We start from the raw sequence: 27,287 nt of genomic DNA on the forward strand, positions 1-27,287 counted from the left end.
TAGATACTCTGAATAACCTTCCATGGAGAATGAAGTTTCTTCTTTTGCCTGTTTAGGAAACCTGTCATCCTAAATGGAGCACTTAACTTTGATGCCTAGAGTTAGCTGCTGTTTTCTGTTTTCTTATGCACACATTGCATCATGTGGCGTTGTCCCATTTAGGAAACACAGAGCTTGATTCTTCTTAAATAATAGTTGTTGATTTTAATAGGGTGGTGCTCAATGGAAAGGTGTGTCAAGTGACATTCTACATTCTTTAAATTAGGGCAAAATTCTATTTTTTTTTTTTTTTTACTACCCAAAGACATTTTTGCTGAGTTGTTTATCAACAAATTTTTTTCCATTTCTTATTCTGTCCTCCTGGGCATTTATTCTGGACTTCCCCCAGGTCTTGGAGGAAGTTTCATATACCATCTCATATACCACTCCTCCTCAAATATTCATCTTCTGGCCTTTTGTTGAAGCAACGATTTAGGTTAGATAAAAATGGATTGATACAAATCCAAGATTGATATGGTTGGAGGATGAGATTGATTAACAGCGTGGTTACTGTGCTGTCTATTGCCTATGTATGCACTGAAAGGAAGGAAAAGATGCTTACAAATGAATCAGAACTACTGAAGTTTACAAACTGCTTTGAAAGAACTGATTCTTAGTTGAAGAAGTAGTCAAAGTTACAAAATTAATGGTAAGCTTCATAGTGTACAAGCTCTGGGCTGGTGCAAAGCAAATCTTTCATGTGGCTCCTTTTACAGCTTCTCTGTTCTTCATGCCTGTCTGGATCTGGTGATCAGTTAACAAAGCCTAATAATAACTTATCACATGTTATAATTGTTACAGATTTTTATCAACAATTTGGGAACTTCTGCTTTGCTGCCTATCATCCTCTGAACTGTCCCTCCTCCCCCACCTGTGTTAGTACAGAAAATGTGCCCTTCCGCATGCAGCTGAACTTGTTGGCAGTATTCTTGCATGCTTTTTAACCAGCGGTAAATAACACTGTGATTTATTGAGGAAGTGGGAGTTGCCATATCCAGAACAAGCATCTAGACTTTAGGCGTCATGTTTAAGCTAGCCACAGGCAGTCAGGCATCTCTGGGAAGGGATTCTTTCTATCACCAGTTAGTTATTTAGGAAAGATAGGATGAATATATAGAGATAAACAACTCTAGGAGATGTGTTGCCACACCTTCCCTCCAGAAGGAAAGCTTCATACCAGCTTCACTCTGTTGTGTCTGTGGAGCTAGCAAAGGATATACAAACCCTTCCAAATGGTACTTAGAGTTTTACAGGTCCAGAGACAATCTCTTTTTATTTCAGAGTTATGTGGCTTCATTTCAGTTGTCCTCAGATGAGTTATTCCTAGTTTATTTAGATGTTAGTGAGAAAAGACACAATCGTTGGGCTCAGTACTTCTGCTTTGAATGCTTTTAGCTTCGTTATAATAACTTAATAAAACGCAAATAGGCACAAATGAAAAGATTTCCTAAGTTGTATTTGGTGATACTTCAGAAACTGGTGTGTGTGTACAGTATGGCTTTTGGGGTTTATTTGGTTTTATTTTTTTAAGAAATGAACAAAATTCCTAATAAAATCTGCCTTGTAACGTACTAAATAGGAAACCTGACTTCTAAACAAGTAGAGGGAATAGAGGCTATTTATTTCATAATTCTCTATTTACTGACCTTGTAAAAAGCCTATTAAGAAAGAGTCAGTGTTGATCACTTTTACCACAGTCACAATTTATGAGACTATTACCTCACATAATCCAAGTAGGTAGGGTTATTGTACGCTGTACTACAGTTCTTTTGTGCTCAGTAAATGACTAGCTGCATTATTAACAAGTATTTATATAGAAACCCTGAATTTAGTTAACGTTTATGTGAGCAAGAATCTCGTAGTAGCAAAATCAGTACAAACATAGAAAAACATAGAATAAAGATCTATACGATTACAGGACCTGAAGAGCAGAGGTATGGTGATTAGGACTCCAGGTATCCTCCAGTGCATGAGTCATTGTAACGTGAGTGGTAGCATGAAGCCCTGATAGTCTCTTCCTGGGCTGAAACAGAGCTGGGAGTCTCCAGTTGTGAGACCTCTGGCTTGCCTTTCCCAGTGTGTTGATTTCAGTGCAAATATCCAGATGTTTACCCTTCTGTCCTGATTTTCCTCTCCATCTCCTATTAGTGATAGTTCTATTTTCCTCCTGTCAGTTTGTCCTTGATTGGTTCTTCCCCACCTTCCTCTCCAAAGCATATGCTACTGTCATATTTTGATTCCTTGGTATCATGCCTGTTGTGTGGTCTGCTTGCTGTATCTTTCTGTTATAACACTATTTTTTCCTCCAGCTATATATCTAATTAGTATTCACCACTTTAAAAAATACTTCAGTTTTACTCTCCCTATGGACTTTCCTTTAAGAGTGTTTACTTCAGGCAAAGGACAGATTATGCTATCATGTTGTAAAGTCCTAATAATGCTAATAAATACCTCTAATGGATTGATTTCTGTCCCTTTTTTAATAGAAGACCATTGAGTAGGGTTTATTAGAAAGGAAAAGTCAAATGAAAAAGCAGAAATAAAGCTAGCTGTATACATTAGAAAATTAGAAATACTGTAGTCTGTCAATCTAGAATCTGTCTGCAGTTTCCAGTTGCGCTGCTGACAATAATGGGATTACAGTAGTGTGAAAACTGAATCAATAAAATCAACAACGTGCCCTCTGAGTGGTATAGCATATTACCTGGCATAGAATATTGCACTATATATTTGTCCTAATAAACCAGAGCCGCTATGCAGTATAGAAATGAACCAGATATATATTGGTGGTTATTTCTGTTTCTCTGAGCATGATTGACATATGCTGCTTGTATTTTGTTTGGAGTGTAGGATTATTGATCGACCATTAATAGTAGTCATGATAGGTTTTCTCTTCATTTATATCCAGTTATGTCTTTTACTTTCCAGCATGTACATTACTGCTGCAATATAGGCTTTTGGGGAGCTTGACCTTGGACTGGTTGCTGTATGTTTGAAATCTATTGGAAACAACACTTTGGCCTATAATGCAGCCCGCTTGCTGCAGTGAGTGTGCTGTTGTGAACGAGTTACTCTGGTTTCCAGTGGTGTGTTGGGTGAAGACTGCAGAGTCTGAGCTCCCCGTGTGTGGAAACATTCCCTCAAAATCCTTCCTACCGGCTCTGTGCACACCCAGCTGGGCAAATTGGATACGGATTATGGAGGAGCAAATAATACAGTGTTTATGGTGCCTGCAGAAAAACAGATGATACGTGGTATAGCATCTGAGGTGATAGAGACAGAGCTACAGAAGTGGTTTTAAATCTCTTCTGGCAAAACTGGGAGCTGCTGCTGGCAGGGCATCACTGTGAGCCATTCTGAAATTCAGCTGGTGGGTCCCAGATGGTCTGGAAGGGTTCACAAAACATACGTCTTCAGGTGCTTTGAGAACAGCTGTGTTACCTGAGCGAGTCCAGTTTTCTACACAGGGCGGGTAGCTTTTTTCTCTCTCATTCTGTGTGATTGTTAGCTGCTGAATGTGGAGAAGAAGGTCACGCTGGTTGTTGTAGTTGCGGAGTTGGGCTTTCTGACAGTTGTCCAAAGGTCAGGCTGCTTGTTCTTTTATTATCTGTCTTCAGTGTAAATAAATAAATGAAATACATTGAAGCAAAAAAAATCCCAAACTGTAATAGTTCAGAGTATCTTTTCAGATGAAATGGCACTTTGTTCCCATACAAAACATTGCATAGAAGAACACGAGGAAAACGTACCAATTTGGTTTCTTTTGAAAGTGCTGTCTTAAAACTGCCAGCTTGGAAAGCAACTGAAAGAAGGAAGGGGAACCATTGATTGTTACACACGATGTGACAGCTAAAGTGTCTTCTTTAAAGGAGAAGAAAGTTCCTCAATAGCTCTCCTCCATCAGTACAAATTGCTACAGAAAGCAATTTACTATATGCTGCCCAGAATTAATAAATTGAGTTATTGATGTAGGATCCAGGTCACTGCCTAAACTGGAGGGAAGACTTAGGGGCACAGTGTCTTGCTCAAACAGTATGGTTTTTTTTCTGTGCAGAAACTGTATTTTCTGAGATACACAGCTCATACTGACTCAGCACTTGAGATAATGAATCTTTTTCTGAAGTTGAGGTTTCTGCCTATTAGCGACAGCATAATGTATTGAGGCTGAGACTGATAATGGTACGAAGTAATCATCCCTTTTAAAACAGGAATTACTTTGATGAACATTAACATGAATATCAGTGTAAGTACAGGGTGTGCTTAGTACCATTTAACATGACCTTCATTTTGATAACTGCTCTAATTAGATGGTATTTTGTAGAATCTGACAATTGTTTGCATTACTACAGTACCTCGTGGATTCTGTTTATCTGCAGTTTTGTGACTTTCACTCTTTCTTTATCAATTTTGTCTTATGCAATGAGTTTAATCCCTTGAGCAGATGAAACATCCAGAAAATATTTGTGTTCTCTGGCATGGGTGCTGGGAGAGAGTGCTTTTCAGGGCTGTGGGTTCAGTCCCACTGTGTAAGGCCACAGCTCTCAGATAGGGCCAGCCGGGCTGTTCCAGAGAAGGAAGAGGCGTTAGTTCAGCTGCATCAGCTTCCTGAAGCAGTGTATCACAAGGTCTCTTGGACACTAATGCTGCCCTGAAAAGAGGTGATAATATACGTGGGGTAGCATAGTCTGGGCTTTGAAGGATCCAGGATTGTTTGACATGCATTCAGAGGATTTGCTTGTGATTTGGTTGTGCTTTACAATTATGTCAAGCTTATCAGATTGAGCTAACACGTTACAATAGCAGACTTTACCGCCCACCAGCACAACAATTAGAGCAAGACTGGTTCTTTAGGTCCAATATCTTTTTAAGATATGTTACATGTTTGCATAAGCATAAAGGGGCTCACAGTGTAACTTGAATTTCTTTGTCACATTTTCTTCCTTGGTTGCCCTGTCTTGGCAGGGAAAGTAAATCTCCTGCCCTCTTGTGACTCTTTTGCAAGTGTTGGTCTCAGTTCTGTTGACGTTACTGTTGAAGAGATGCAGTGTGATTTTAATCCAAAGGTTTTTCTGTATCCTTGCCTTTATTCATGGTGTGTGTCTAGCCTCTGCTTTCCCTTAAACCTACACGTGATCTGTGCATGGAACTGTTGCTATGTAGGCTTTGAGGGAATCAGGTCACAGAAAAGTTAAGACAGTTAGAAAGCATCAGTTCCCAACATCATCGTGTGATGTGCCTTCCTATTAATTGTACTGTTATTTCTCTATTGGAAACAGTGAGGGCAATAGTTCGTGTTTGTTGAAATGCAAACTGCTAGGGAACATAAAGATGCCTTGTTATTTGCATTTGCAAATTAGGAGTTCCTCCTTATTTTTTAAGGAACCTTTAGGGTATTTTGGGGTCACATATAAAAACGTTCATTTCAGCTGTTAGTTCTAAAAATCTACTTTTTCTTAGCAAAAGTTCAGATTCCCTCAGTTTTTGATATTGTAAGATTATGAGACTTTAGGGAGGATTCCTGTTCATGAAACACATGACATTTTTCATCACTGCTAAGATTCTGTATAAAGTTTGGGTCTACAAACATCAGCGGGATTTAATAGGAATTAATAGCAGTGTCTGTTTAAGGAAATAGTCTCATAGGGATTTTTTTCATTATAGTTTTAGTTTAACAATCCTATGGCTAAATTTCATGTACAGCCAAGTTTCTGGATGTAAATGAGTCTGGATTTCTCCAGAATATGTAGAAATTATCAAGGCCAACAGGGCAGTTGTTGTAGTAGGAGTCTACTATAGGCCACCCACCCAGGACAGAGAGGTGGATGAAATATTCTATAAGCATTTAGGAGAAATCTCACGATTGCTTGCCCTTGTTCTTGTGGGAGACTTTAACTTCCCAGACATCTGCTGGAAATACAACACAGCAGAGCAGGACCAGTCCCGGAGATTCCTGGAATGTGTGGGAGACAACTTCCTGACGCAGCTGGTGAGTGAACCGACCAGAGAAGGTGCCCTGCTGGATCTCCTCTTTGTGAACAGAGAAGGACTGGTGGATGATGTGGCGGTTGGAGGCTGACTAGGGCACAGCGATCATGAAATAAGAGAGTTTTCTATTCTTAGAGAGGCCAGGAGACGGGGCAGCAGAACTGACATCCTGGACTTCAGAAGGGCTGACTTTGTCTTGTTTAGGCACCTGCTTGACAGGATCCCTTGGGAGACGATCCTGAAGGGTATAGGGGTCCAGGAAGGCTGGGCACTCTTTAGGAAGGAAGTGTTAATGGCTCAGGAGCAGGCGGTCCCCAGGTGCTGTAAGAGAAGCCAGCAACTGAGAAGACCACCCTGGCTGAACAAGGACCTTTGACTGGAACTCAGTGAGAAAAGGAGAGTTTACGCCTTTGGAAGAAGGGGCTAGCCACTCACAGTGATTACAAAGATGCTGTGAGGCTATGCAGGGCAGAAATCAGGAGGTCTAAAGCCAAGTTAGAAATTACCCTGGCTTCAGCAATCAAGGATAACAAGAAATGTTTCTATAAGTATGTCAGTAGCAAAAGAAAGACCAGGGAGAGCCTCCGTTCCCTGCTAAATGCAGGAGGAAACATGGTAACAAGTGATGAGGAGAAGGCTGAGGTCTTTAATGCCTTCTTTGCCTCAGTCTTTAATAGCAAGACTAGTTGTATTGAGGGAATCCAGCCTCCTCAGCCAGAAGACAGAGACTGGGACAACCACGCCCCACAATCCAGAAGGAGATTGTCAGTGACCTACTGCATCATGTAGATATACACAAGTCTATGGGACCAGATGGGATTCGCCCGAGGGTGCTGAAGGAGCTGGCTGGGGTGCTCGCCAAGCCACTTTCCATCACTTACCAGCAGTCCTGGCTGATGGGGGAGGTCCCGACAGATTGGAAATAGGCCAAAGTGACGCCCATCTATAAGAAGGGTCGGAAGGATGATCTGGGAAATTACAGGCCTGTCAGCTTGACTTCGGTGCCTGGGAGGCTGATGGAGCAGCTCATCCAGAGTACCATCACACAACACATGTGGGACAACCAGATGATCAGGCCCAGTCAGCATGGGTTTATGAAAGGCAGGTCCTGCTGGACAAACCTGATATCCTTCTACAACAGGGTGACCTGCTTATTGGATGAGGGAAAGGCTGTGGATGTTGTCTACCTTGACTTCAGTAAGGCCTTTGACACCGTTTCCCACAGCATTCTCCTGGTGAAACTGGCTGCTCGAGGCTTGGATGGGCACACGCTTTGCTGGGTAAAAAACTGGCTGGATGGCCGGGCCCAAAGAGTTGTGGTGAACGGAGTTAAATCCAGTTGGCGGCCAGTCACGAGTGGTGTCCCCCAGGGCTCGGTTTTGGGGCCACTCCTGTTTAACATCTTTATTGATGATCTAGACGAGGGGATCGAGTGCACCCTCAGTCAGTTTGCAGATGACACCAAGTTGGGTGGGAGTGTTGATCTGCTCGAGGGTAGGGAGGCTCTGCAGAGAGACCTGGACAGGCTGGGGCGATGGGCTGAGGCCAACTGGAGGAGTTTCAATAAGGCCAAATGCCGGGTGCTGCCCTTGGGCCACAACCACCCCCAGCAGCGCTACAGGCTTGGGGAGGAGTGGCTGGAGAGCTGCCAGTCAGAGAGGGACCTGGGGGTGTTGATTGACAGCCAGCTGAACATGAGCCAGCAGTGTGCCCAGGTGGCCAAGAAGGCCAATGGCATCCTGGCTTGTGTCAGAAATAGCGTGGCCAGCAGGGACAGGGAAGGGATCTTACCCCTGTACTCGGCACTGGTGAGGCCGCACCTCAATGACTGTGTTCAGTTTTGGGCCCCTCACTACAAAAAGGACATTGAATGACTCGAGCGTGTCCAGAGAAGGGCAACGAAGCTGGTGAAGGGTCTGGAGCACATGTCGTATGAGGAGCGGCTGAGGGAACTGGGGTTGTTTAGTCTGGAGAAGAGGAGGCTGAGGGGAGACCTCATCGCCCTCTACAGCTACCTGAAAGGAGGTTGCAGAGTGCTGGGGATGAGTCTCTTTAACCAAGTAATAAGTGATAGGACAAGAGGGAATGGCCTCAAGTTGCGCCAGGGAAGGTTTAGACTAGATATTAGGAAGTATTTCTTTACAGAACGGGTTGTTAGGTGTTGGAATGGGCTGCCCAGGGAGGTGGTGGAGTCCCCATCCCTGGAGGTGTTTAAGAGTCGGGTTGGCATAGCACTTAGGGATATGGTGTAGTTGGCAACTGCCAGTGTTAGGTTAATGGTTGGACTGGATGATCTTCAAGGTCCTTTCCAACCTAGATGATTCAGTGATTCTGTGAAATTTCTCTTTTGGGATTTGTGAATTATTTTTTTTCCATGTATGCTGCTTTACATGGTATTTTATCAAAAGGTAATTAGAAGCTTCCATTCCTTCTCTTTTAGTGTACAAGGAGTTAGTAGCTTAAGGATACCGATACTGAACATCAGCTGCAAGGTCATGTATATTTTTCCCCAAGCAGGAGGGGGAGAATTGTTTTGAGACATGGCCTGTGGGTCTGAGAGCTGCTGTGGGCTTCTGCCACATCGTTAGAAACCAAAGAATTTGTCAGAACTCTTGCAGATTAGGATTAGAAGAAAGAGAGGATGAAGGATTGATGAAAGGGGAAATATGGAGTGACTGAAGCCCTACTCTAAGCATATTGCTTTCTCTGAAGCACTTCCATTACAAACAGTTGCTGAATGTTTTTTCTATTCAAGGTCAATAAGAATAAAAAATTGGGTTTACTAATCAGATAAGGACTTCATTACTTTGTTTCAGAGACTAAGCACACATCATTTTTAGGTCCAAAAGTCATGCAGTTTAACTTCACAAGGCTAATTGGAAAGTTAGGTTTAAGAAAATAAAAATGTAGAAATGTATGTTTTTAAAGGTAGTTACAAGAAAGGTGTGGAAAGTGCTTCTGCTTTGGATGGGGTAAAATATGTTTAAGAACTGATTAAATGATTTTTAAAAAATAATGTCTATTTTTACTGAAGGTATTTTCAACCCAATAATATATAATAGAAGAGTGCATAATTGAGCATGGCAGACAGGGAGCATTGCGCTCCTAGAGCTAAGAGTGCATTAGTGTTTCTATTACAGTCTTGTGTATTTTATGAGATAAAATGGTTGTAGTAATTGGTTCCAGACTGAAACGTATCTTGAAAGATTGAGACCTGAGATCACAAATTGTATTTTTAGAAATGTATTCTGGGAATTACTTAAACTACTGTGGTTTGTTTATGGTATATGGATTCCCAAGGTCCCCATTAAGGTTCATGGTCGCATTAAAGGCAGTTTAGTATAAACAGGTAGGTAGACACGATACCCATGCAAGTAGTTTACAGTCTCATACCCTTAACCAGTGGGTTTCAATTTAAACAGATGCTTAATCCTACCAGATCAGGATCTGTGAGTGTATTACTAACTGAAGCATGGGTCTGAAATTCCATTTAGGCATACTGAGGTCTTTGTGCTCACTGGGAGCATAAGGATTAGTGTGTCCACTCTGTATCCAGAGGGCCATCTTTGAGGTACTTGATGGCAGATCTGTTGGGTGCTCATTCTTTGCTCCTCAGCTGTGCAGGCTGGTCAGGGGAAGCAAGGGCCTAATTCCAAATCCCCGCATTTGACCTCCTTCCTTGGGTGTGCTCTGGGATGCCTCTGCTACTGACTCCACTCTTGTGTGGAACAACATGAGGAATGGTGACATGTAAACCAAAAAGACGTGCTTTGTTTCTCATCTGGGACCTCATTCACTTCAAACTTAGGGCTAAGATGTAAACTAAGTGACAAAGCAAATTGTTCCTGTTGTTTTAGGCTCCCCACAAAGCTTTTTGGGTCATCTTTGCTTCATACTACATGATCTGCACCTTTTCTGTGGCTAAGCAGACCATGCTGTTAGGAGTGTCTCTGTAACATTCACTGTGTCCTTCAGAAAAGGAGGCCCTATTCTTTTCTCACTTGGGTTTTTATTTTGAGGTGCCTTTGGTTATTTCATTTGGGATCACTGCTTGCTTGGACTGAAGAGAAATAGGCTCAGGTAGTTGTTATTGCCAAAAGCAGGACAGGTTCTCCATGCCTTGTTCTATTCCTACCTGTATCTTGAGGACAAGGGTGTTGATTTACCCTTGCCATCTGACAGTGTTATACCAGGAACAAGTAATAGCTTTGAGAGGAAAGAACTGAACTTCACATCGATATATTTTCTAAACTATTATTTTCAAAAATGAGCATGAAAACGGTTTCTCTTTCAGCGTGAATGAGATGTTACTGTCGCATTTGGCCTGAGGTATTTATGATTTACTCCACAGCATCAAAACAAAGTTTATAAAGAGTTTGTCACAGAGCCTCAGGTAGTTATTCACTTGCTGCTGAAGAAGAGATATCAGATAGGAAGAGATACACAGAATTTTTATATACAGAGAGACAACTGTATATAAGGGTCTGGTTACTATAAACATTTGTCTTTTCATACTGTTAGACTGTTGAAAAGCTTTTTATGCTATGTATTAATTCTTGCAAATTGCTTGCCAATTTAATATCAGCAGCGTCTAAACAGTAAGTAATTGCTTATGATAATGAGTGCAAACTAATTTACTGGAATATGTTAATATTCACAATGCACTTTAGAACAGCGGGGTATTCCAAAAATACTACTCTCCTGTTTAACTGCAGTGTTTAGGTTGCATTGTTATTACGAACGCTAGCAAAATCATCACAGAGCCAGCCTCTCATTGAATAGCCGTCTTAGTGGGGCTCTAGCATGTGTGAGCAAGGAATATGTAGTGTTCTTTGAGAACTAAGCAGGATATGAACAAAACCTTCTAGATTTAAATAGTGAATCTTAATTTCTGATTGATGTTCATTAGATGAACATTTATAAGACAGACAGAGCCTTCTTTCCCTTATGCCTTGTAAAATTTTATTTAACAAATTTAAGTCAGATAGCATACGACCACTTTTTTAATATTTGCTTGTCTTCAATGGATTTGTTCTTTGTGTGAGATGTAGAAACATTTCTAGAAACATCTGTGAAAGAAATACTGTAGTGCAGGAGTCCTCAGAACTTCCAAGTTAGCATGCTTTAGCTGATTCTGCAAGGCTGGTTTGTAGCATATACGAGTCATTGTTTTTTCCTTCTTTTCTTGAGAAATGTTCTGTTTTGTGTTGGGTTGGGTTTCTTTAGCAAACTTAGATGAATGCATATTGAAAAATGGGTTATCTCCGAGCACATTTCTGCACAGAATAATTCTCCACATGCATTGGTATTACCATTTGGAAGGGTTCTTAACATCTTTGTGTATGTTACTGTATTAAAGTAAGGCTTCCCAAACTATTGAGTATTGATCTTCACTTCAGGAAATTAAAAGCAATCATCATTTTCTCCAGCCAGACCTTAGGAAGTGAAGGGCCTACACAAAATCGCTGCTCTAATTAGTCTGGGTTAGTGCTCAGAGGGTGATTAACTGCTCACCTTTCTTGCATACACAGGTGAACTAAGTCACAGCTAGTAGTACTGGCATGTGAAGTGTCAGAGTTGACACTTGAGTTAGTCCCCATTGAGATGAGTGAGTATCTTACACCCCAAAACTGTTTTGTCAGGTTCTCTCCAAACAGCGTTGTGGAATCCAGTGGTTAAATCATGCTCCCTAATTAGTCAACTATGTAAACCAGTGAAAAGCGTAAGATGCATATTTTTCACTACAGCTCTTTATCCTCTGAAGCTGGCAGTGAATTGTTGCTTACAAACAACAGCATAAGGACTTTCCAAAGAAGAATGATAGCAATTATCATAATGACAAGGCATGTAGTTTTTTTGTGCCAGACCACAATTGGAAATCTATTATGTAGTAGAACAGAAAGAAGTAGGAAGGAAGTGAATTGGCCCAACCTGGCTGGTCCCTATTAGCTGTTATTATAAGCGTCTAATAACCTTAAAGATTCAAATACAGCTGGATTTCTGTACCCCTATTAAACACTATTTGTTTCATGTGCAGATTTGATAACATAAGTAAACACTGATGTCACAAGATCAGTCCTTGGGATAATGGCTAAGAAATCTTTCCACATAAAGGATCATTTGTAGCTGCTTGCTACAAATTTCTTATTTTGGGGCTTTCCTTGAGCCAACCAACCAACCAGATATTTTTACATCCTCTTGCTCTTTTACGTGATACTTTTCTGAGGTTTGAGTACATGTAATACTGCTGAAGACTAGCTTTGGTTTTAAAATTTGAGGATTTTTAAAATCAGTTATTACTCTGTGTATGAAATGAAATTAAATATCATGAATTTTTGGGCTTGCTCATGCTTGGAGTTAGAAAGATAATATAATGCTACAAGACTGCAGTTAATATGTAGCCTGCTCATCAGTCCTTCCCTTTGCCAGGGCTGCCTCTGAGACGCCTCTAGCAACTGAACATCTGCTTCAGTGGTGGATTCATGTGCTTCAGGGAGGCTTAAGCTCTGTGTTTTTCCAAAGATTTAATATCTTTCATTTCATTTTTGTTAGAGGAAGAATGGTTGCTATTTTTGCATTTCAGGATGTAACATCTCTAAGAAACTATGCTCTTTCTGTTTTCCTTCCGCTATAGCCCGTATATGTCTGCTTGAAAATATTCAGAAACACTACGACACTATTTTTTTCTGCTATTAGTAATTGAGTAATTAGTAGGAGAGCATGTATGCAACAGAACATCTTATTCTTCACTACCTTTACAAACAAGGAATATTAAATTTCATTGCACATTGTCCATAATACAACTTGCTATTTTTAGAAGAGGCTCCATTTCAACTCTGTAAGTTGCAATGTTGCCAGTACCATCTTTCTGCTGCAAGTAATAGTAGTATTTTATCTTAGTCCAGCCTCTGACATCCTTGTTGTGCTTGTATCATTTTTCAGTGAATTTAACGGACTTGCAGTAAGCAGTGCTTTTATTTTCAGCACTTTATACATTTCTTCTAAGACAAGTTTTTACTACTTTTGAGAGCTCTCTAAGTATTTTAGGATTTTTCAAGAGTAAATTATGAGATGCACAATTTAGCAAGGAAGATAATATAAATGTCACTTAAAAATAACTAGGTTAATGCAAGATAGGATAGCTGGTGTATTGTATTAGTAAGGAAGCCAATAAGAAATGCAGACTTTAGCCTAGAAGCATACTAGACACTTTCAGCCGACCTCCTGTCCATTTTAACATAATTCAATGACTTAAGGCCAGCTATTTCAAATGTTTGTATCTTCATTTAAAGAAGAGGCATTTGATTTTTATAGGTTGCCAGAAGTGCTGCAACACTTCTAAGAATCAGGATACTGCTGTAGGTGCTTGAATAAAAACATAACTTCAGGCACTCTGTTTTGCATGACTTTTTTAAAAAAATATTATATTATTTGTTTGAAAAGTACATTACCTTTTGATGGACCTATACAGAGAAAATTTAATTTTGGATTTTCTTCTACTGTTTTTTGGCCTGTGTGCACATCTGTGCAGAGCTGCTTTTGTGGGAGATGTTCAGATTCTGATGCATAAGCAGTTTATCTTCAACTTACAGGCCTCCCAGTTGAGTCAGCAAGCTTGGAAACTCAAGTTACTTGGCTTACGGAATTTCTAAGTTTTGCCAGGTATCTGTTGAGTTTGTAAGGTTCCCTGGACTGGAACCACTGAATGATTTCACGTAGGCCACCAACAGATGGTAACAACATTTGGTCTCTATTGACCTGCGTAGTATTTGAGCTAATGTCCTAGTTTTTGCATCCTGTTACAAATCCTTTCAACTAACCAGCCCCTTAACTGCATTCTTCTTGTATGTTGGCACAACTAATAAGCCATAAGAAGCAAATCAGTGCATGTGCAGTCCATTTATTTTAATGGAATTTAATGTAACAGTGGCTAAATTGAAGTGTAGGGCCTTGACATTTCCTAATGTAAGGAATGTGGGGACCAGAACAGTCCTATTGTCTTCAAGAGTACTTGAGTTTGCTAATTTCAGTCTGATAATGCCTTTACATTATATCTGTCCGGAAATATTTTTCATCTCATTGCCTTCTCATATGTGTTTCCCGACAACGCAATTTCCATTTCTCTAGACAGTGTTCAAAAAATTTATGTTTAACTATATGTTGACAAGGTTGTAGGAGGAATAAAACCTGGCCTTATTTATAGACATTTGACTTTTAATTTCCAGCTGACTTTTTGGCAAGCTTTCAGAAGCAGACACGTTGTATCCTTGTTACTTTTAATAGAGTTATAATGGATTAAAATGTTTCATGTTGACTGCGGTATGACATTTAAAGCAGGTTTGATTTCAGAAATACATAATTTTCTAACCATCTACATTACATAACAGTGCAAGGCAATAATGGGGAATTACTTGGCTTACATTTCATACAGAAATATTCTAAATTCATTTTGAACAGCCATCCATACTGGAAAAGTGCTAGGTAATAGGCAGCCAGTAATATTTTTAAACTGAGAGATTCTGGAGAAGAACAATAATGTTCTTTTACCAGTCTGTGTCAGATTTGCGTTAGAAACACTGTATCCTTTCATAAAATAAATCACTGTTTTTGTATAAATGAACATGCTAATGAGATCAACAAACCCCAGAACTTTTTTACTGTGGATGTTTCAAATATAGTCAAAATAATTTTACAGAATCAGTGCCTGAATACTATCAAGTCTATTGGCATTCAGTAAATCAACTCATGTTTTGTTAATAAGTCAGATGATTTCAGCTAGGTCTTGCTTAGCTAAGGTCCTTCTCAAAATTATATTCATTTTAAACACAATTGAAAGCTCTTAGTTTGATGTGCCTACTCAAACTGAGTAGTACTTTACTCCAGTTAAGTGATCTAATCTAAATCAATGGGGTCATTCGAGATGTAAGATGCTATTTGGTTTGAGTAAAGATACTAGAATCACTCCAGTTAGAAAATCCTTTAGATGCTTTGAAACTTTTATTTTAACCAGCTGTGTCATTTATGATGGTAAGAATGATGCCAACTTGTAATACTGATGCTAAGCTGCCTAAGAGTTGTCCTTTATAGACATACACATGCGTTGAGCCATCATTACAGAATCACAGAATCATCTAGGTTGGAAAGGACCTTGAAGACCTTACTCACAAGTTTTAGATGCTTGTCCCTTATGACTCTATTGAAATCAATAGACCTGTATGTCCTCATTGTAGATAAACATTATATATTTTTGGCTTGAAATATGAACATTTTGTTGCAAAAGCAGCAAAAAAATGAATCCAGAATTTTTAGTGAATGGTGCCTTATTTCCCAAGTGTTACTCTCTCTTACTGCAAGAATCCAGTAGCTTCTGTTCCTTTTTCCTCCCAGAGCTCCAGGTGACACTTCAAATATATGGTGCCATTGTACGACTAGCGTAGCACACTGAGTGTATTGATCAGCCCACCAATATACAACTACCAAGTGCCCTACAGGCTATTGCCAAACAAAAAGTATAGTGGTTGAGCTGTACAGATTTCTCCTTTACACAGTCATTGATTTTCATTAGACTGCTAAGATTAAATTTTGTTTGAAATTTCTGCCTACCTATCTCTGAAATTTGGCTAAATTTGACTTTTGGATTGAAAAGTTACTGGAGGATGAGCAAGGACAGTGGATATGTTGTGCAGCTCCATAAGGTTATCCTCCACAGAGAAACTTTCTGAAAATAAGACTTCACATTTGAAACTGGGAAATTACAATTACGAGAGCAATTGGAACTGGAATGGAGTATTTTTTCCACCACTTTATTATGGCATGTGGTGTAAAATACGAATGATGAGATATAGAATGAGGGTTTGTATTTGTATAGCACCTTTAACATTTAAAGGGTCTTAAATAAGTTTGGCAATCTCCCCATATGGAAAAAGCATTTCTGTCTTGCATTACTGGGAGAGATATGATGTGACCTAGTTCATGGAGAAGCATTCCACTGAGTTCTCAGCAAATGCAGAGAATTAACTGGACTCAGGCCGTGCTTCAGTCCAAGCAGCTGAAGCCAAAGGTGGAGTTGTACAATTGTCAGTCGAGCCAGTGACTAGTGTCAAGTTGAGCTCTCCTTTTAGTCAAGAGCCTGGTGCCAGAAAGTCAAATTATGGAAAGACCCTAGGGATCGTTTTAGACATATGAGAATGCTATGGTGCCACCTACAAAGTATTTACCAGGTCATGGTACTGACCAAATACCATTGCCATAGACTGGAGGAAAGAAGTAAGAAAGAGTGATTTTCTGGTTTTCTTGGTTTGTTTGGTTTTTCTTTTGTGCTCATGTGCATCTGTGTGTTTGGAGGGGGAGTGTGGTGCTGAGCTGATTAAACTGCCTATAGCAACTCTTGTGGTCTGAGGAGAAAAATTTGCTTCTGTGTTACTGCTTTGAATCTGCAATAAATGTCATTGCAAAGGCCAGGATGCTCAGCTTGACTCGAGACTGTGTTGTTCTATTATCGCTTAGACCTTTACCTGAAGACAGCACTTGGGGATAGCTGAATATAATAAACCGTGCACAGCACTGTTTTATAGATCTTTCTGAAAACTTGCATGTAGTGGGATGAAAAGCCTTGTAGGCTCTGATAAAGCAACTCAGGGTCTCTGTAGTGGTTTGGGAAGAGAAGTTCTATAGACAATATAAAGTTGTGTTTGAATTAATAGTAGCTGCATAGCATGGTTTCTGTTTATCAAGGAATGTAGAAGGCTGTGTCTTATCTCTCCCTGTTTAATACTGGCATTGACTGGTTGACAGTCTGAAAGAGGTAGCAGACAGCAGCAATGAGGTGAAGGCTCTTCTGTTTCAGCATCTTTTATATACTGGGGATACTGCTTTGCTGGCTCATTTTAATGAATTGCTTCAGCTGGTGATTGAGCTGGTTGAGGTCATACTCATCTAGTTACTGTTTGGGTGAAACTTGCTTCTTAACCATAGCTTTTAAGACAGGTCGTGTACTATGAAATAGGCTTCCATTCTAGATTACAATCAGCACAGTAGTAAGCTATGCAGAGAGTGGAGATGCCAACACAGACTGTGTTGGAAGTTTGGAGATTCAGCTAGCAGCAGCCACTGCATGTGGCTTTAGTCTCTCTTACAGAAAAATTGAATTTTAGAGCTTAGCTATAGCATAGTGTGGGTCCCACAGAAGGAAGTGGGACATTTTCCGTTCTCTTTATTTTCATCAGCATCTTTACCTGAAGTGGTAAGATGACATCATCAGTGAAGATATTAATAACAAAACCCAGCAATGGTCTTTGTCAACGCTGGTTTAGTCAGTGAGTCTTCTTATGGTTACTCTGGTAGAATGGAAGGTCAATGAATGAAGTAAAGTAATTACTGAGGAATTATGCTATGTAGTTTGTGATCTTACTGTTCATAAAATGTACCAGCATGATAAGACTGCTAGTGACAGTCATAGTTTTGAGTATGCAGCCAGATCGGTTTAAGGACCTAACTAGAAATTGTTTTGAGTGGCACTCAATTTCCAGGAAAACTATGACCCTTTAAGGTTTGCCAAGATGAGTGTGGTCAAAGGAACATCGTAAATACACTCCTAGACCCTGTTATCCCTGAGTCTAAGAGGAAGCTGGCCAGAAAATGAGACATTTCTCCATTCTTACCCCTGTGACTCAAGCTTTTTGGAGAGCTACAGGCAATAATCCATTTGAAAATCTTCCCCATCCAATACACCTCTTTTGCTGTTAAATAGACTGTACTTAGAGAACGCTGATGTCGTTTTTGCAGCAAAGCAGTTACAATCCATATTCAGCCTCCTGCCCAGATTAGTGGGATGCCTTCAGGAAGTGTTCAGCTGAATCTGATCTTTAGTTTGAAATACTTCTTTCAGCAGCTCTTCCCTTCTTCTTCCCATGGTTAACCTTAATGGCCATTCCCTCCTTACCTCAGCCCTGTGGCATATATTCTCTGTTCTGTGTAAATAATTAATAATGCATCACAGTCTAAAAAGAAACACACAGAAGAGTTGTTTTTTAATCCACCAAAATTATTATTTTGAAACACCCCCCTCTCTTCCCCTGGCATATCATGTTGCAGACTTGAAGCATTCCTTTCTTTACTTACCTTAGAAAATCTGTACAAATCTACGTATGGAAGTTTTGTGTACTTTTCTGGAACTTCCGCTTGGGCAGGATGAAAATACATAGATGAAAATGTAAAAACAAAGTATTAATGGAGATTTGTATGCTCCCCAGAACATAGCAGGTGTGATTAATGCCTCCATATAGACGTGTGGGCAAATGTATAGAGAGAGAGAGATAGATTCATATTGAAAATTCTTCACTCTTGGTAATTAATAGTAGCCTGCACAAATAGTCTCACTGGATTCAGCAGGTTTATCAATGCAAGTAATTACCTACCGGTGGGAATAAGAGGGTTCACATTCTAGCCCAGAATGAAGTACTGATAATACACACAAGGAAGAAAATTACATTATTGGGTAATTTTTTGTTATAACCAGCAATGCTTACCCTTCATATTTTTTATAATATTTAAAAATTGCTTTACTATTAGTGCAAGGGCAGCTAATAGTTTTCATTATTGACGTTTACAGGCTTCAGTCTTTAGTTTTTCAGCTACAAAGTGTGATGGAATCATAGTTCATTGGGGTCCATAGTTCAATCAAACCATTGCTTTCACTTAGTCGGCATCTGAAACCTGATGTGAATGTTGAAAATAAACATTAAGTTACTAGCGTTATATGGGAAAAATGGAATTATGTACATTACCCTTCAGTGCAGTGTACCTTAAACACAAAATTGGGATGAACATGAGGAAGGTAGAAAGCTGTTGATTTGTTGTTGATTTGAGCAAACTGTTAAACTACATCAGATGTGACTTCAGAGCAATAAATATTGAAAAGCTTTGCAGTCATACACAGTAATAGATACAGTAAATGGGTACTAAACAAAATATTTATCTGCTTAATACTGTATAGGTAAGCAGATGTCCTTGAGTTGCTGCCAGGCTGTGCTGAAATGAATGCACTATTTCATAAAGATGAATTTTGCAAACAAGTAAGACTTGAGAGACCCAGGCCATTAAAAACCATTACTGTATCTTGACCACTGGCAGTTTGTTGCAATAGGAACCATGCTTTCATGGTTAAGAATTTCAAAGAGCTGTATGGACATTTTTCCTAAACATTGTGTGGATGCATGGACGCATAAAGAATTATGCAGTAAATTCTGCAGCTGAGAGATATAACTGGCTTGTTACAAAGTTGCCTACTTACAAGTACTGTGCTGATGGCATTGCTATTCTTGACATTCTAATTCTGCTGCTTTCAATTCTCTTGAGATGATAAACCCCAAACAACACAGTGCCATAAGCTAAGAGAGAGAAAGAAGATGAGTGGTTTTTAGTGACAATGTTCTGAAAGAACGGCAGAGACATTATAAGGTTTATCAGAGAGCATAAAAGCCTTTATGGAGCAAGTGAATTAGGATTCCTCTGTTGTTTCTTAACATATCCAAAACTGGTAGTAAGCAGGGTGGTTTTGAACAGCTGCATGGTTTCTAGCTTTTAATAGTTAATGGGAGGTCGGACTATAAGCTGAGATCAATCCCAGAGTAATAAATTTTACATTATTATATTTGTCTTTCTTGAAATATAAACACTAGAGGATCTATTCTCAAATGGCTTCCGACCCATTTTTTTCATAATTAATACAGGAAATTCAAAGAACGTGACTCCCTGTACAGTTTAGACAGAGGCAGATCTGTATTCATCAGCATGGATTAATTAGCCTGTTACCAGACACACAGCTAGTTCGAAGAGCTACAAAATGGACAGTTATAAAGAAGGGAGAGCTTTGCCATAAAATAAACATAAACCACATGTTATCATGGATAAAAGATAAGTTTTTTAACTTTGATATTGATTCTACATAGTTTAAGGTTTACAGCTAGATTTATCCAGCACTACTGACATTGACCTTGGCTTCAATGCAGCAGCAGTATGGAATGAACTGCTCTTCATTGGTTTATTTGAAGGGCAGTGTTTAGCAAAAAACAGTGACAAAGATTCACACTGAATAAGATCAACTGAGCCTCTCACTGGTTAGATCTGGATACTTACTTCTGGGTCATTGTATTCAGTATGACTCCACTATGGCTTGGCAGGGTTTTTCTTTGTCTTCTATATTGGGTAAACACATCTGTTAAAACCAAGGAAAGGAGAATTATGCACTCCCACTTAAATCTTATGTACTATTCTAACAGTTTCATCTGTGACATTGAGGTGTAAGGAGTTGTTTTTTCTTAGCCTTCCCATTTTTGTTACTTATAAGAACCTCATTCATGACCTGACACAATGTTTTATGAAGTCAACAGAAAGGCTGTCACTGTTTTTAGTGAGCTTTGGACCAAGCCCTCTGTTTTTCAACACAGAATAAATCCTTTCACTACAGCCACCAATGTGACGTATACTGTATGAAGGTCCAAACTCTGTCACTCCTCAGTTGGCTCAAGAGTTGAAGTCAACACTAGCAGCAAAGAGGAGAACTTGGGGACCATCAAGAGTGATATTACCTGTCTCATGTATCTTTGTTTTGGGACATACTAAAACTGGAGATTCAACCGTCATTACTGAATAGCATGCAACACATTACTGGGCATTTCAGAGCACCACATATGAGGAAGGCAAGGGTGGGAGAGCAGGAGATTAGTTTTTTCTTACACATATTCCTAAACCAGTCCAAGTCTATTTGCCAAGTCTATTACCAAGCTTTTTTAAGGCACAGCCCCTATCTTCACTACTCTTGCACAACTCTTTACAATGACGACAAATCCTGATTTCACTTGGAGTGTAAGTGAAACCTTAGATATCAGATCTGTTATTGTGTTTGTCTTTGCTAAAGAGAGTTGTCAAGTTTTCTTAAAACACATGCAGGTTGGTATTTTGCCATCAAGAGAAAAGCCAAGAGATCTATTTGAAGCACAGTGCAATCCTGCAAGTGTGTTGATATAAAATGAGCTTTACAGTTTTTTAAGTGCTATGCACAGTGCATAAAATATTACAAATTGATGGTACTGGAAAACACTCATGAGTAGGTACGTAATTCCATAAAGGAAAAGTGATGTTAGAATTAAATATAGGATATCTTTTCAAAAAGACCAGTTGACCTTTTCGCTTTGAGACTGACACAAAGCAGTCTCGCTCAGCAAATCGAGTAAAATTTTGAGGCATCTGGAAGTTGAAGGAGTGGTGTAACTATACAGCCCTTCTTGGTTTTGGTTTTAAAAGTCTACATGTTCAAGGGATTGTAGATCCTTTTGTATGCTCACAGCGTTTTTGGTCAGTCTTGAAAGAAAGTAAGAAAATGACAATTATGTTGCTATGCACTGTCTCATTACATGGACATGGGAAGTATGTAGTGAGATTATTGGGTGGAATAAACTGAATTACATTTAATAAAATTGAGAGTAGCCACACAGTGAGCCATCTTAGAACAGCTAGTAAAACTAGACATCTGTATTTACAATGCGCTGACATATCTGCCTAAACTTTGACCTATCTTCATAGAAAAGAAGTGAACAGTTTGTAGTGACTTTACAAATGAAAGATCAAGTGCATGCACGATTTGCCTGCTATAGGTTGTTGTTAGGGTACAAGTTCTAAATGGAAAATATCCAGATATGCTGCTGTTTTAGTTCAGAGGAAATATGCTGGTGATGAAGTTAAGCACCTGAGTGCTAAGTGGTTTTAGATTACAAAACTTGTTTAAAACAGATTATAGATTTTGTAAATTCACACTGGATTTGATGTGCAAAGATTTCCACTCTTATAGGTTATATATTGAGTATTATGAAAATAAACCACTGCTTACTTAAATTGTAGACTGATACCTTTTTTGTCCTGACATGACAAGTAAAGTATGTTTCCATTTGTTATCCCCGTCTGTCACAAGCTGATAAACCTCAGATGTGTAAAAGTCTCATCTGAATATATTTGTTAATGTCTCGCTTCGCTGGGCACAATGACGTATCCTACAATATGTATCATTTTCATTGTGTAAATAAGGAGCTGCATTATTTTGTCAGTCATGACATAACGAGAACTACTTAATTTCTTCCTCACATAGGCCCAGTTTGGGAAAGCGTTTGGTTCGACTTGTCCCTGTTCTGCACATCACAGAAACATGTTCTTCAAGCATATGCTTAAGAACTCTCATGAATAGATATGCGTTTCTGAATCAGAGCTATGGTATTTTAAGTCGCTGCATATGCAATTATGTTATATTCTGTGTTGATTGCACTATATAAAAAGCACTAATATTTCGCTTGCTGCAAAATTTTCAGAGATAAAGACCCCTTCATGCTGAAATATAGTCTTGTTTGTTTCTATGAATCCATTTGCTATATGAGAATATCTTGATTTTTGTAGGGCATATGATTTCCATGTGGGTTCGCATGGGTGCCCACGAGCTAATCATATTTATTTCTGTTTTACAGCGGGAACAACATATATCTTTAGCAAAGGTGGTGGACAAATCACTTATACGTGGCCTCCTAATGATCGGCCAAGCACTCGTGCGGACAGACTGGCAATAGGGTTTAGTACTGTTCAAAAAGAAGCTGTGTTGGTACGAGTGGACAGTTCTACTGGGCTCGGAGATTATTTAGAGCTGCATATTGTAAGTATTATTAACAAATGCATGATATTTCTTCTTGTTTTGATTGTTCTTATATTTGTGGGTTTTTAATTTATTTTAATGCAGATACAGCGGTTTGGTAATGAACTTTTTAGGGTCAATAGTGAACTAAATGATAATGGCTTATAGCATACGATACTGTACAGGGTCTCAGACATTCTCAAAATGCCTTTTACTTTATACAGGACTACTTTATATGGCTTTTCGATTAAAAATCATACCTGGATACCTGTACAGATATAGCAGTTTATTTCAATCTAATTACATGAAACAGTATTTAGCAATGTCAGAGGAAGGTACATTAATCCTGGAGGATTTAATCTGGAATCTGGAATACTGAAATTACAGTGTATCACAATTGGCTGTGTTTATTGTTAATACTAGAATTTATCCTCTGATTTCACCATTCCTTTGTGATGATAAATCTTAAGCAGAAAGCAAGATTGTCAAGCTAGGAAGTCTAAAAAAGTAATTTCGGCTGCCATAAAGCAAGTAACTAGCAATCAAAATTGAAAGCATCTGGATTTTTATGGCAACATAAATAAATGATCAGTTGAGATAAACATAACTAGGGCAGTATAAAATTTTGTTGTTTAGATTAGTCTCAACTTTGTTAATGTATTAGTTTGATTTTGATTTAAGAATCTCTCTGCTTTCAGGAACAGAAGAGTTCCTTTTGAATGAAATTACTTACTGATCTATAACCAATTACACTTCTACCCTCAGAAAACATTCAGCAGTGATAATTTTCAAAATTAGAGGGAATTATGGTATTCAACCTTCCCAGGCTCCTTATTTCTGTAAAGGCACTCTTGCATTGTGGACCAAGGTGATATTTTTTCTTTTATTTACTGGCTTGAGTAAATAAACAAAGAAAGAAGGCCACAAATAAAATCCAGAGGTTGTCTATACCCTTCTCTTACATTGAAACTCACGGACAAAATGGCTGGCTGGTATTGTACAGTCTTAATTTAAAAATGTGAACAAAGCAACTTCTCCGAGGTGCCAGAAAAACTGAGAGCCTACATTTTTCAAGGCAAGTATTGTGTTGCTGAAGAGAATTCAAAAATTTGCTTTCCAAAGCTGCATCTAACATCAGATGCCTAGTCATCATTTGCTCGTTTCTTTGCAATCTGAGACCAGATCCCCCCACTGTGGTCAACAGTGTTACTTCTTGCAGTGTTTTCTTTTTCATTAGCATGTTAAGGAACGTTTTTCTTGTAGTTTTACTATACCTGAAGTCTATCAAAACCATAATATTTGTGCAATCTTCTGTCTAGCCTTGATTGTTCCATTTTAAAACAAACATTGGGTTCATTAATTATGAGTTGGAGATCAAACATTATTTCCTGCTCATAAGTGTTTCAGTTGATTTGTTTTTTCCAGATAACTTTCTTATACCCATGCTGTAGCAACAGATAGTAAAAATAAAGGAACAATTGAGAGTTTTCTATGGTCAGAAACACTACCAGCTTAGTGATGGGGAAAATAATAAATTATACTTTACTGGTCTTTTGGAATTTCTGTGAAGCAGCAAAAGGCCTTTTATCATCATGCTCTGAGAGGTGATCCTGGCCTCCTCCTATTGTCTTTGCAAGAGACTTTGGGAACCTCCCTGAAACCTGCTCTGCTTCAGAGCAAAATCTGTGATAACTGTGCAAAAATTTCACTGGAACGAGGTCTGACCTTCTGAGAGCTGCTTCAATGTAGTCTCTCTCTAGGGTGGAGACACTAAAGTGGAGACCTGAAATCCTAAGACATCTGGCGAGGGTTTTTTTAAGGGTCATTAATGTTAGATAAAGCTTGGAAAACTGCTGGGATATAATTTCCCGGAATCTATTTCAAATAAGGATAGTATTCAAAAGAAAGTTGAAAGGCAGTATTTTCAAAAGCACTCAAAGAACATATATCTTATTAAAGTCAGTGGAACTGTAGGCACTTCTGAGAATTTTACCTGAGATCTATTTTAGCTCAGCAAGATATTGTGAAACATCATGGTTATAAAAATGAAGAACATAGGAACAGAGAGGCCTAGGTATATGTTATATTTGAAAAATAGTTTATTGGATCGAAACTTTTCAATATTGGTAGCTATTCTATTAAACTAGCTGTAATAAAAGTAGTACGAGGGCTGTATCATTCAAAACTTCCTTCTTGCACCGATGTTGAGATGCCACCAAGAATGTCTTATCTGCTAAATAACCAGAAACATGCAAAAGCTGTGAATAGTGGAAGGAGGAAAAACTGGAAGGGGGGAAGAGTCTAATTCTGCATGTTCTTTTGCATGCACCCACTCACCTGTTTGTATAATGAATATGCATGAGCAATAAATGCCTGTGTACGTTGAGGTGCACTGTGCATGGATAACTTGTGTTATAAAAACTATAACATCATAACAAGGATATAGTTGTGATTTAATTATGCTGAGATTCAGTTTTACAGTATGATAGAAACTGCTTCTTTTGTTACTTGAGGTTTTCCCACCCAGGAAGTCATTAACCACTCATATCCTCCCCAATGACAAAATTTGGGACAGATGTGTAAGGATAGGTTTTAAGTGTATTTTCAGCAGAATGGTTGCAAAGAAAGTTTGGGACTATTGCTTTGAGTTAAAAAAAATTTAGATCATAGTCCTCACTAGCATGTTGGGGACAGTGCTTGTTTGGGATGTTTCAGAACAGAGCTATGAGGTAGCTTGCTCTTAACCTTCTTCCTTCTAGAAATGGAAGAGGAAATTACAAGTTTGATTATGGTACTTCAATATGTGCTTGCCCTCTTTATTATTCTGTTTACTTAAAGATGATGTAAACCTAAGAATGAAATCAAGCTCGTAACAAATTCTGATTTTGAAAATTGCTACTTGATCGTCTGAATCACAGCTTTAGTGTTAGGTTAGAAACACACTTATTTAAAGTAATCATTTAACCTCCCCAAATAACCATTGTTAATATGAGAAACATTTTTAAAAATGTATAATCTGCATTGCTACCAGATGCTTAACAGTTCCAGTGCAAGATTATTGTAAAACTCCACCTGTATTGTAGCGACCTAGATAGAAAGGACTGGTTGTGTGTACTAATTAAGCTCAGTTACAGATATGAAGGAATAAGGCAGATGTGGCAGCATTTTGAACATTGTCCTAACCCTCTTCTGGGGGAAGCTGGGAAAAAACGCCCTGTAATTCCAGCGAGAGAAGACTGACAATCCTACCTAGGATATAGTAAGCATAGAAAAACAAAAAGAAATTAAACTCAGGGTAGGTTGTGGTCGATATTTTTTTATTTTATTCTCTTTAATGTTATTAGGGAAAATTATTACAGGGAAAATGTAAACCAGTAAGTAATACTGTGATGGGAAAGTGTGGAAAACTATTTTAAAAGATGTAGTTACCTTAAAAAGTATGATATGCTTTAAGGACAGATAGTATCAATATATGCAAGGTATAACACAACCTGAAATATTCTGAAGATGCAGCATTACTGGCATGACAGACTAATCAGTATTGTACTTAGATTTTCACAATGTGTTTGTGAAGCCTTCAGAGTTACCATTAATGATGGAGGTGAACAGTCATAAGAGAGGAAAATATTATATGTCTTACAGAAAATTGGGTTTTGGATCATGAATAAATTCAGTTTGTGCTCTTTGTCTCAACTATTTATATACTACATCTATTAAAATATATATTGTGAGAAAGGCATTTTTCATTTAAAACTTTTTCCATGAGGAAGCTGTGGTTAAAAATCAAGTGAAAGCTTTTGTGAGTTTTTGTCAGTTTTGGTTCAAAAATTCTCTCGGTTTAAAAGGAAGTTAATGCTTCCCCATTTTCTGAGCTATTTATTCATTTTTTTGTGCATGATATACTTAATTTTTTTATAAACTAGGGAAATATTTAATATCTCCAAATAAAATGTTGACTTTTGTGTAAAAAAAAAAATATTGATATCAAGGGGTTTTGATTTTCACTTGAAGTTAATGAAAAATTCTGCAAAACTCCTCTCTCAACTTTTTTTCTTAGTCATTTTTTTGGAATTTTTGGCAAACTTAAAAGGACTATTATTTCCTGCTCCCCTCCCTCTGTCTCTTAGTTATACATATGCAGTATTCTTCTGCACCAGGCTTTTAATAGCTGACTCCGTTAGATTCTGTTGTACATATACATAATATATGGATAATTTTAATTTATGCAAATATAACGATTTTCCCTCAAGTGAACAGAAAGACTAAAATTCGAGTGAGGATAAGACTTCTGTGTTTGAGCGTACCAGTGAAAATAATGCAGAGTCTTAAGATAAATGAATTTGTTATTCTCTTTTGAATACTTCACATCTTGGGCTTAATGCCTAATGGAAAGTCAATTGAAAGATTCTTATTGACTTAGTTGTATTTGGATCAATGCCTAGAGTTGGATGTACTTTCAGTGAGATTGATGGTACAAATACCTTTGATTTTAGTGGCTTGTAGTGGAGCTAATTAATTTTCCCAGGAAGAGTTTAATACTCTTTAAAAAAAATATTCCCAGAATAATGTTTCTTCTAATAATCATCTCTCA

At 38.5% G+C, this 27,287-nt stretch overlaps 1 protein-coding gene across 30 annotated transcripts in view; it reads left to right on the forward strand.

Moving 5' to 3' along the window:
• NRXN1 (neurexin 1) overlaps positions 1–27,287 on the forward strand; it is a 736,627-nt gene that overhangs the window by 490,282 nt on the left and 219,058 nt on the right. For all 30 annotated transcript variants that reach the window (XM_074817633.1, XM_074817632.1, XM_074817635.1 and 27 more), the window contains one exon: positions 22,536–22,717. In XM_074817633.1, coding sequence (XP_074673734.1) covers positions 22,536–22,717 — 182 coding nt within the window. The remainder of the gene's footprint in view (positions 1–22,535; positions 22,718–27,287) is intronic.

This window comes from Strix aluco, chromosome 3 (genome assembly GCF_031877795.1).
Source record: "Strix aluco isolate bStrAlu1 chromosome 3, bStrAlu1.hap1, whole genome shotgun sequence".
NCBI classification, from domain to species: Eukaryota; Metazoa; Chordata; class Aves; order Strigiformes; family Strigidae; genus Strix; species Strix aluco.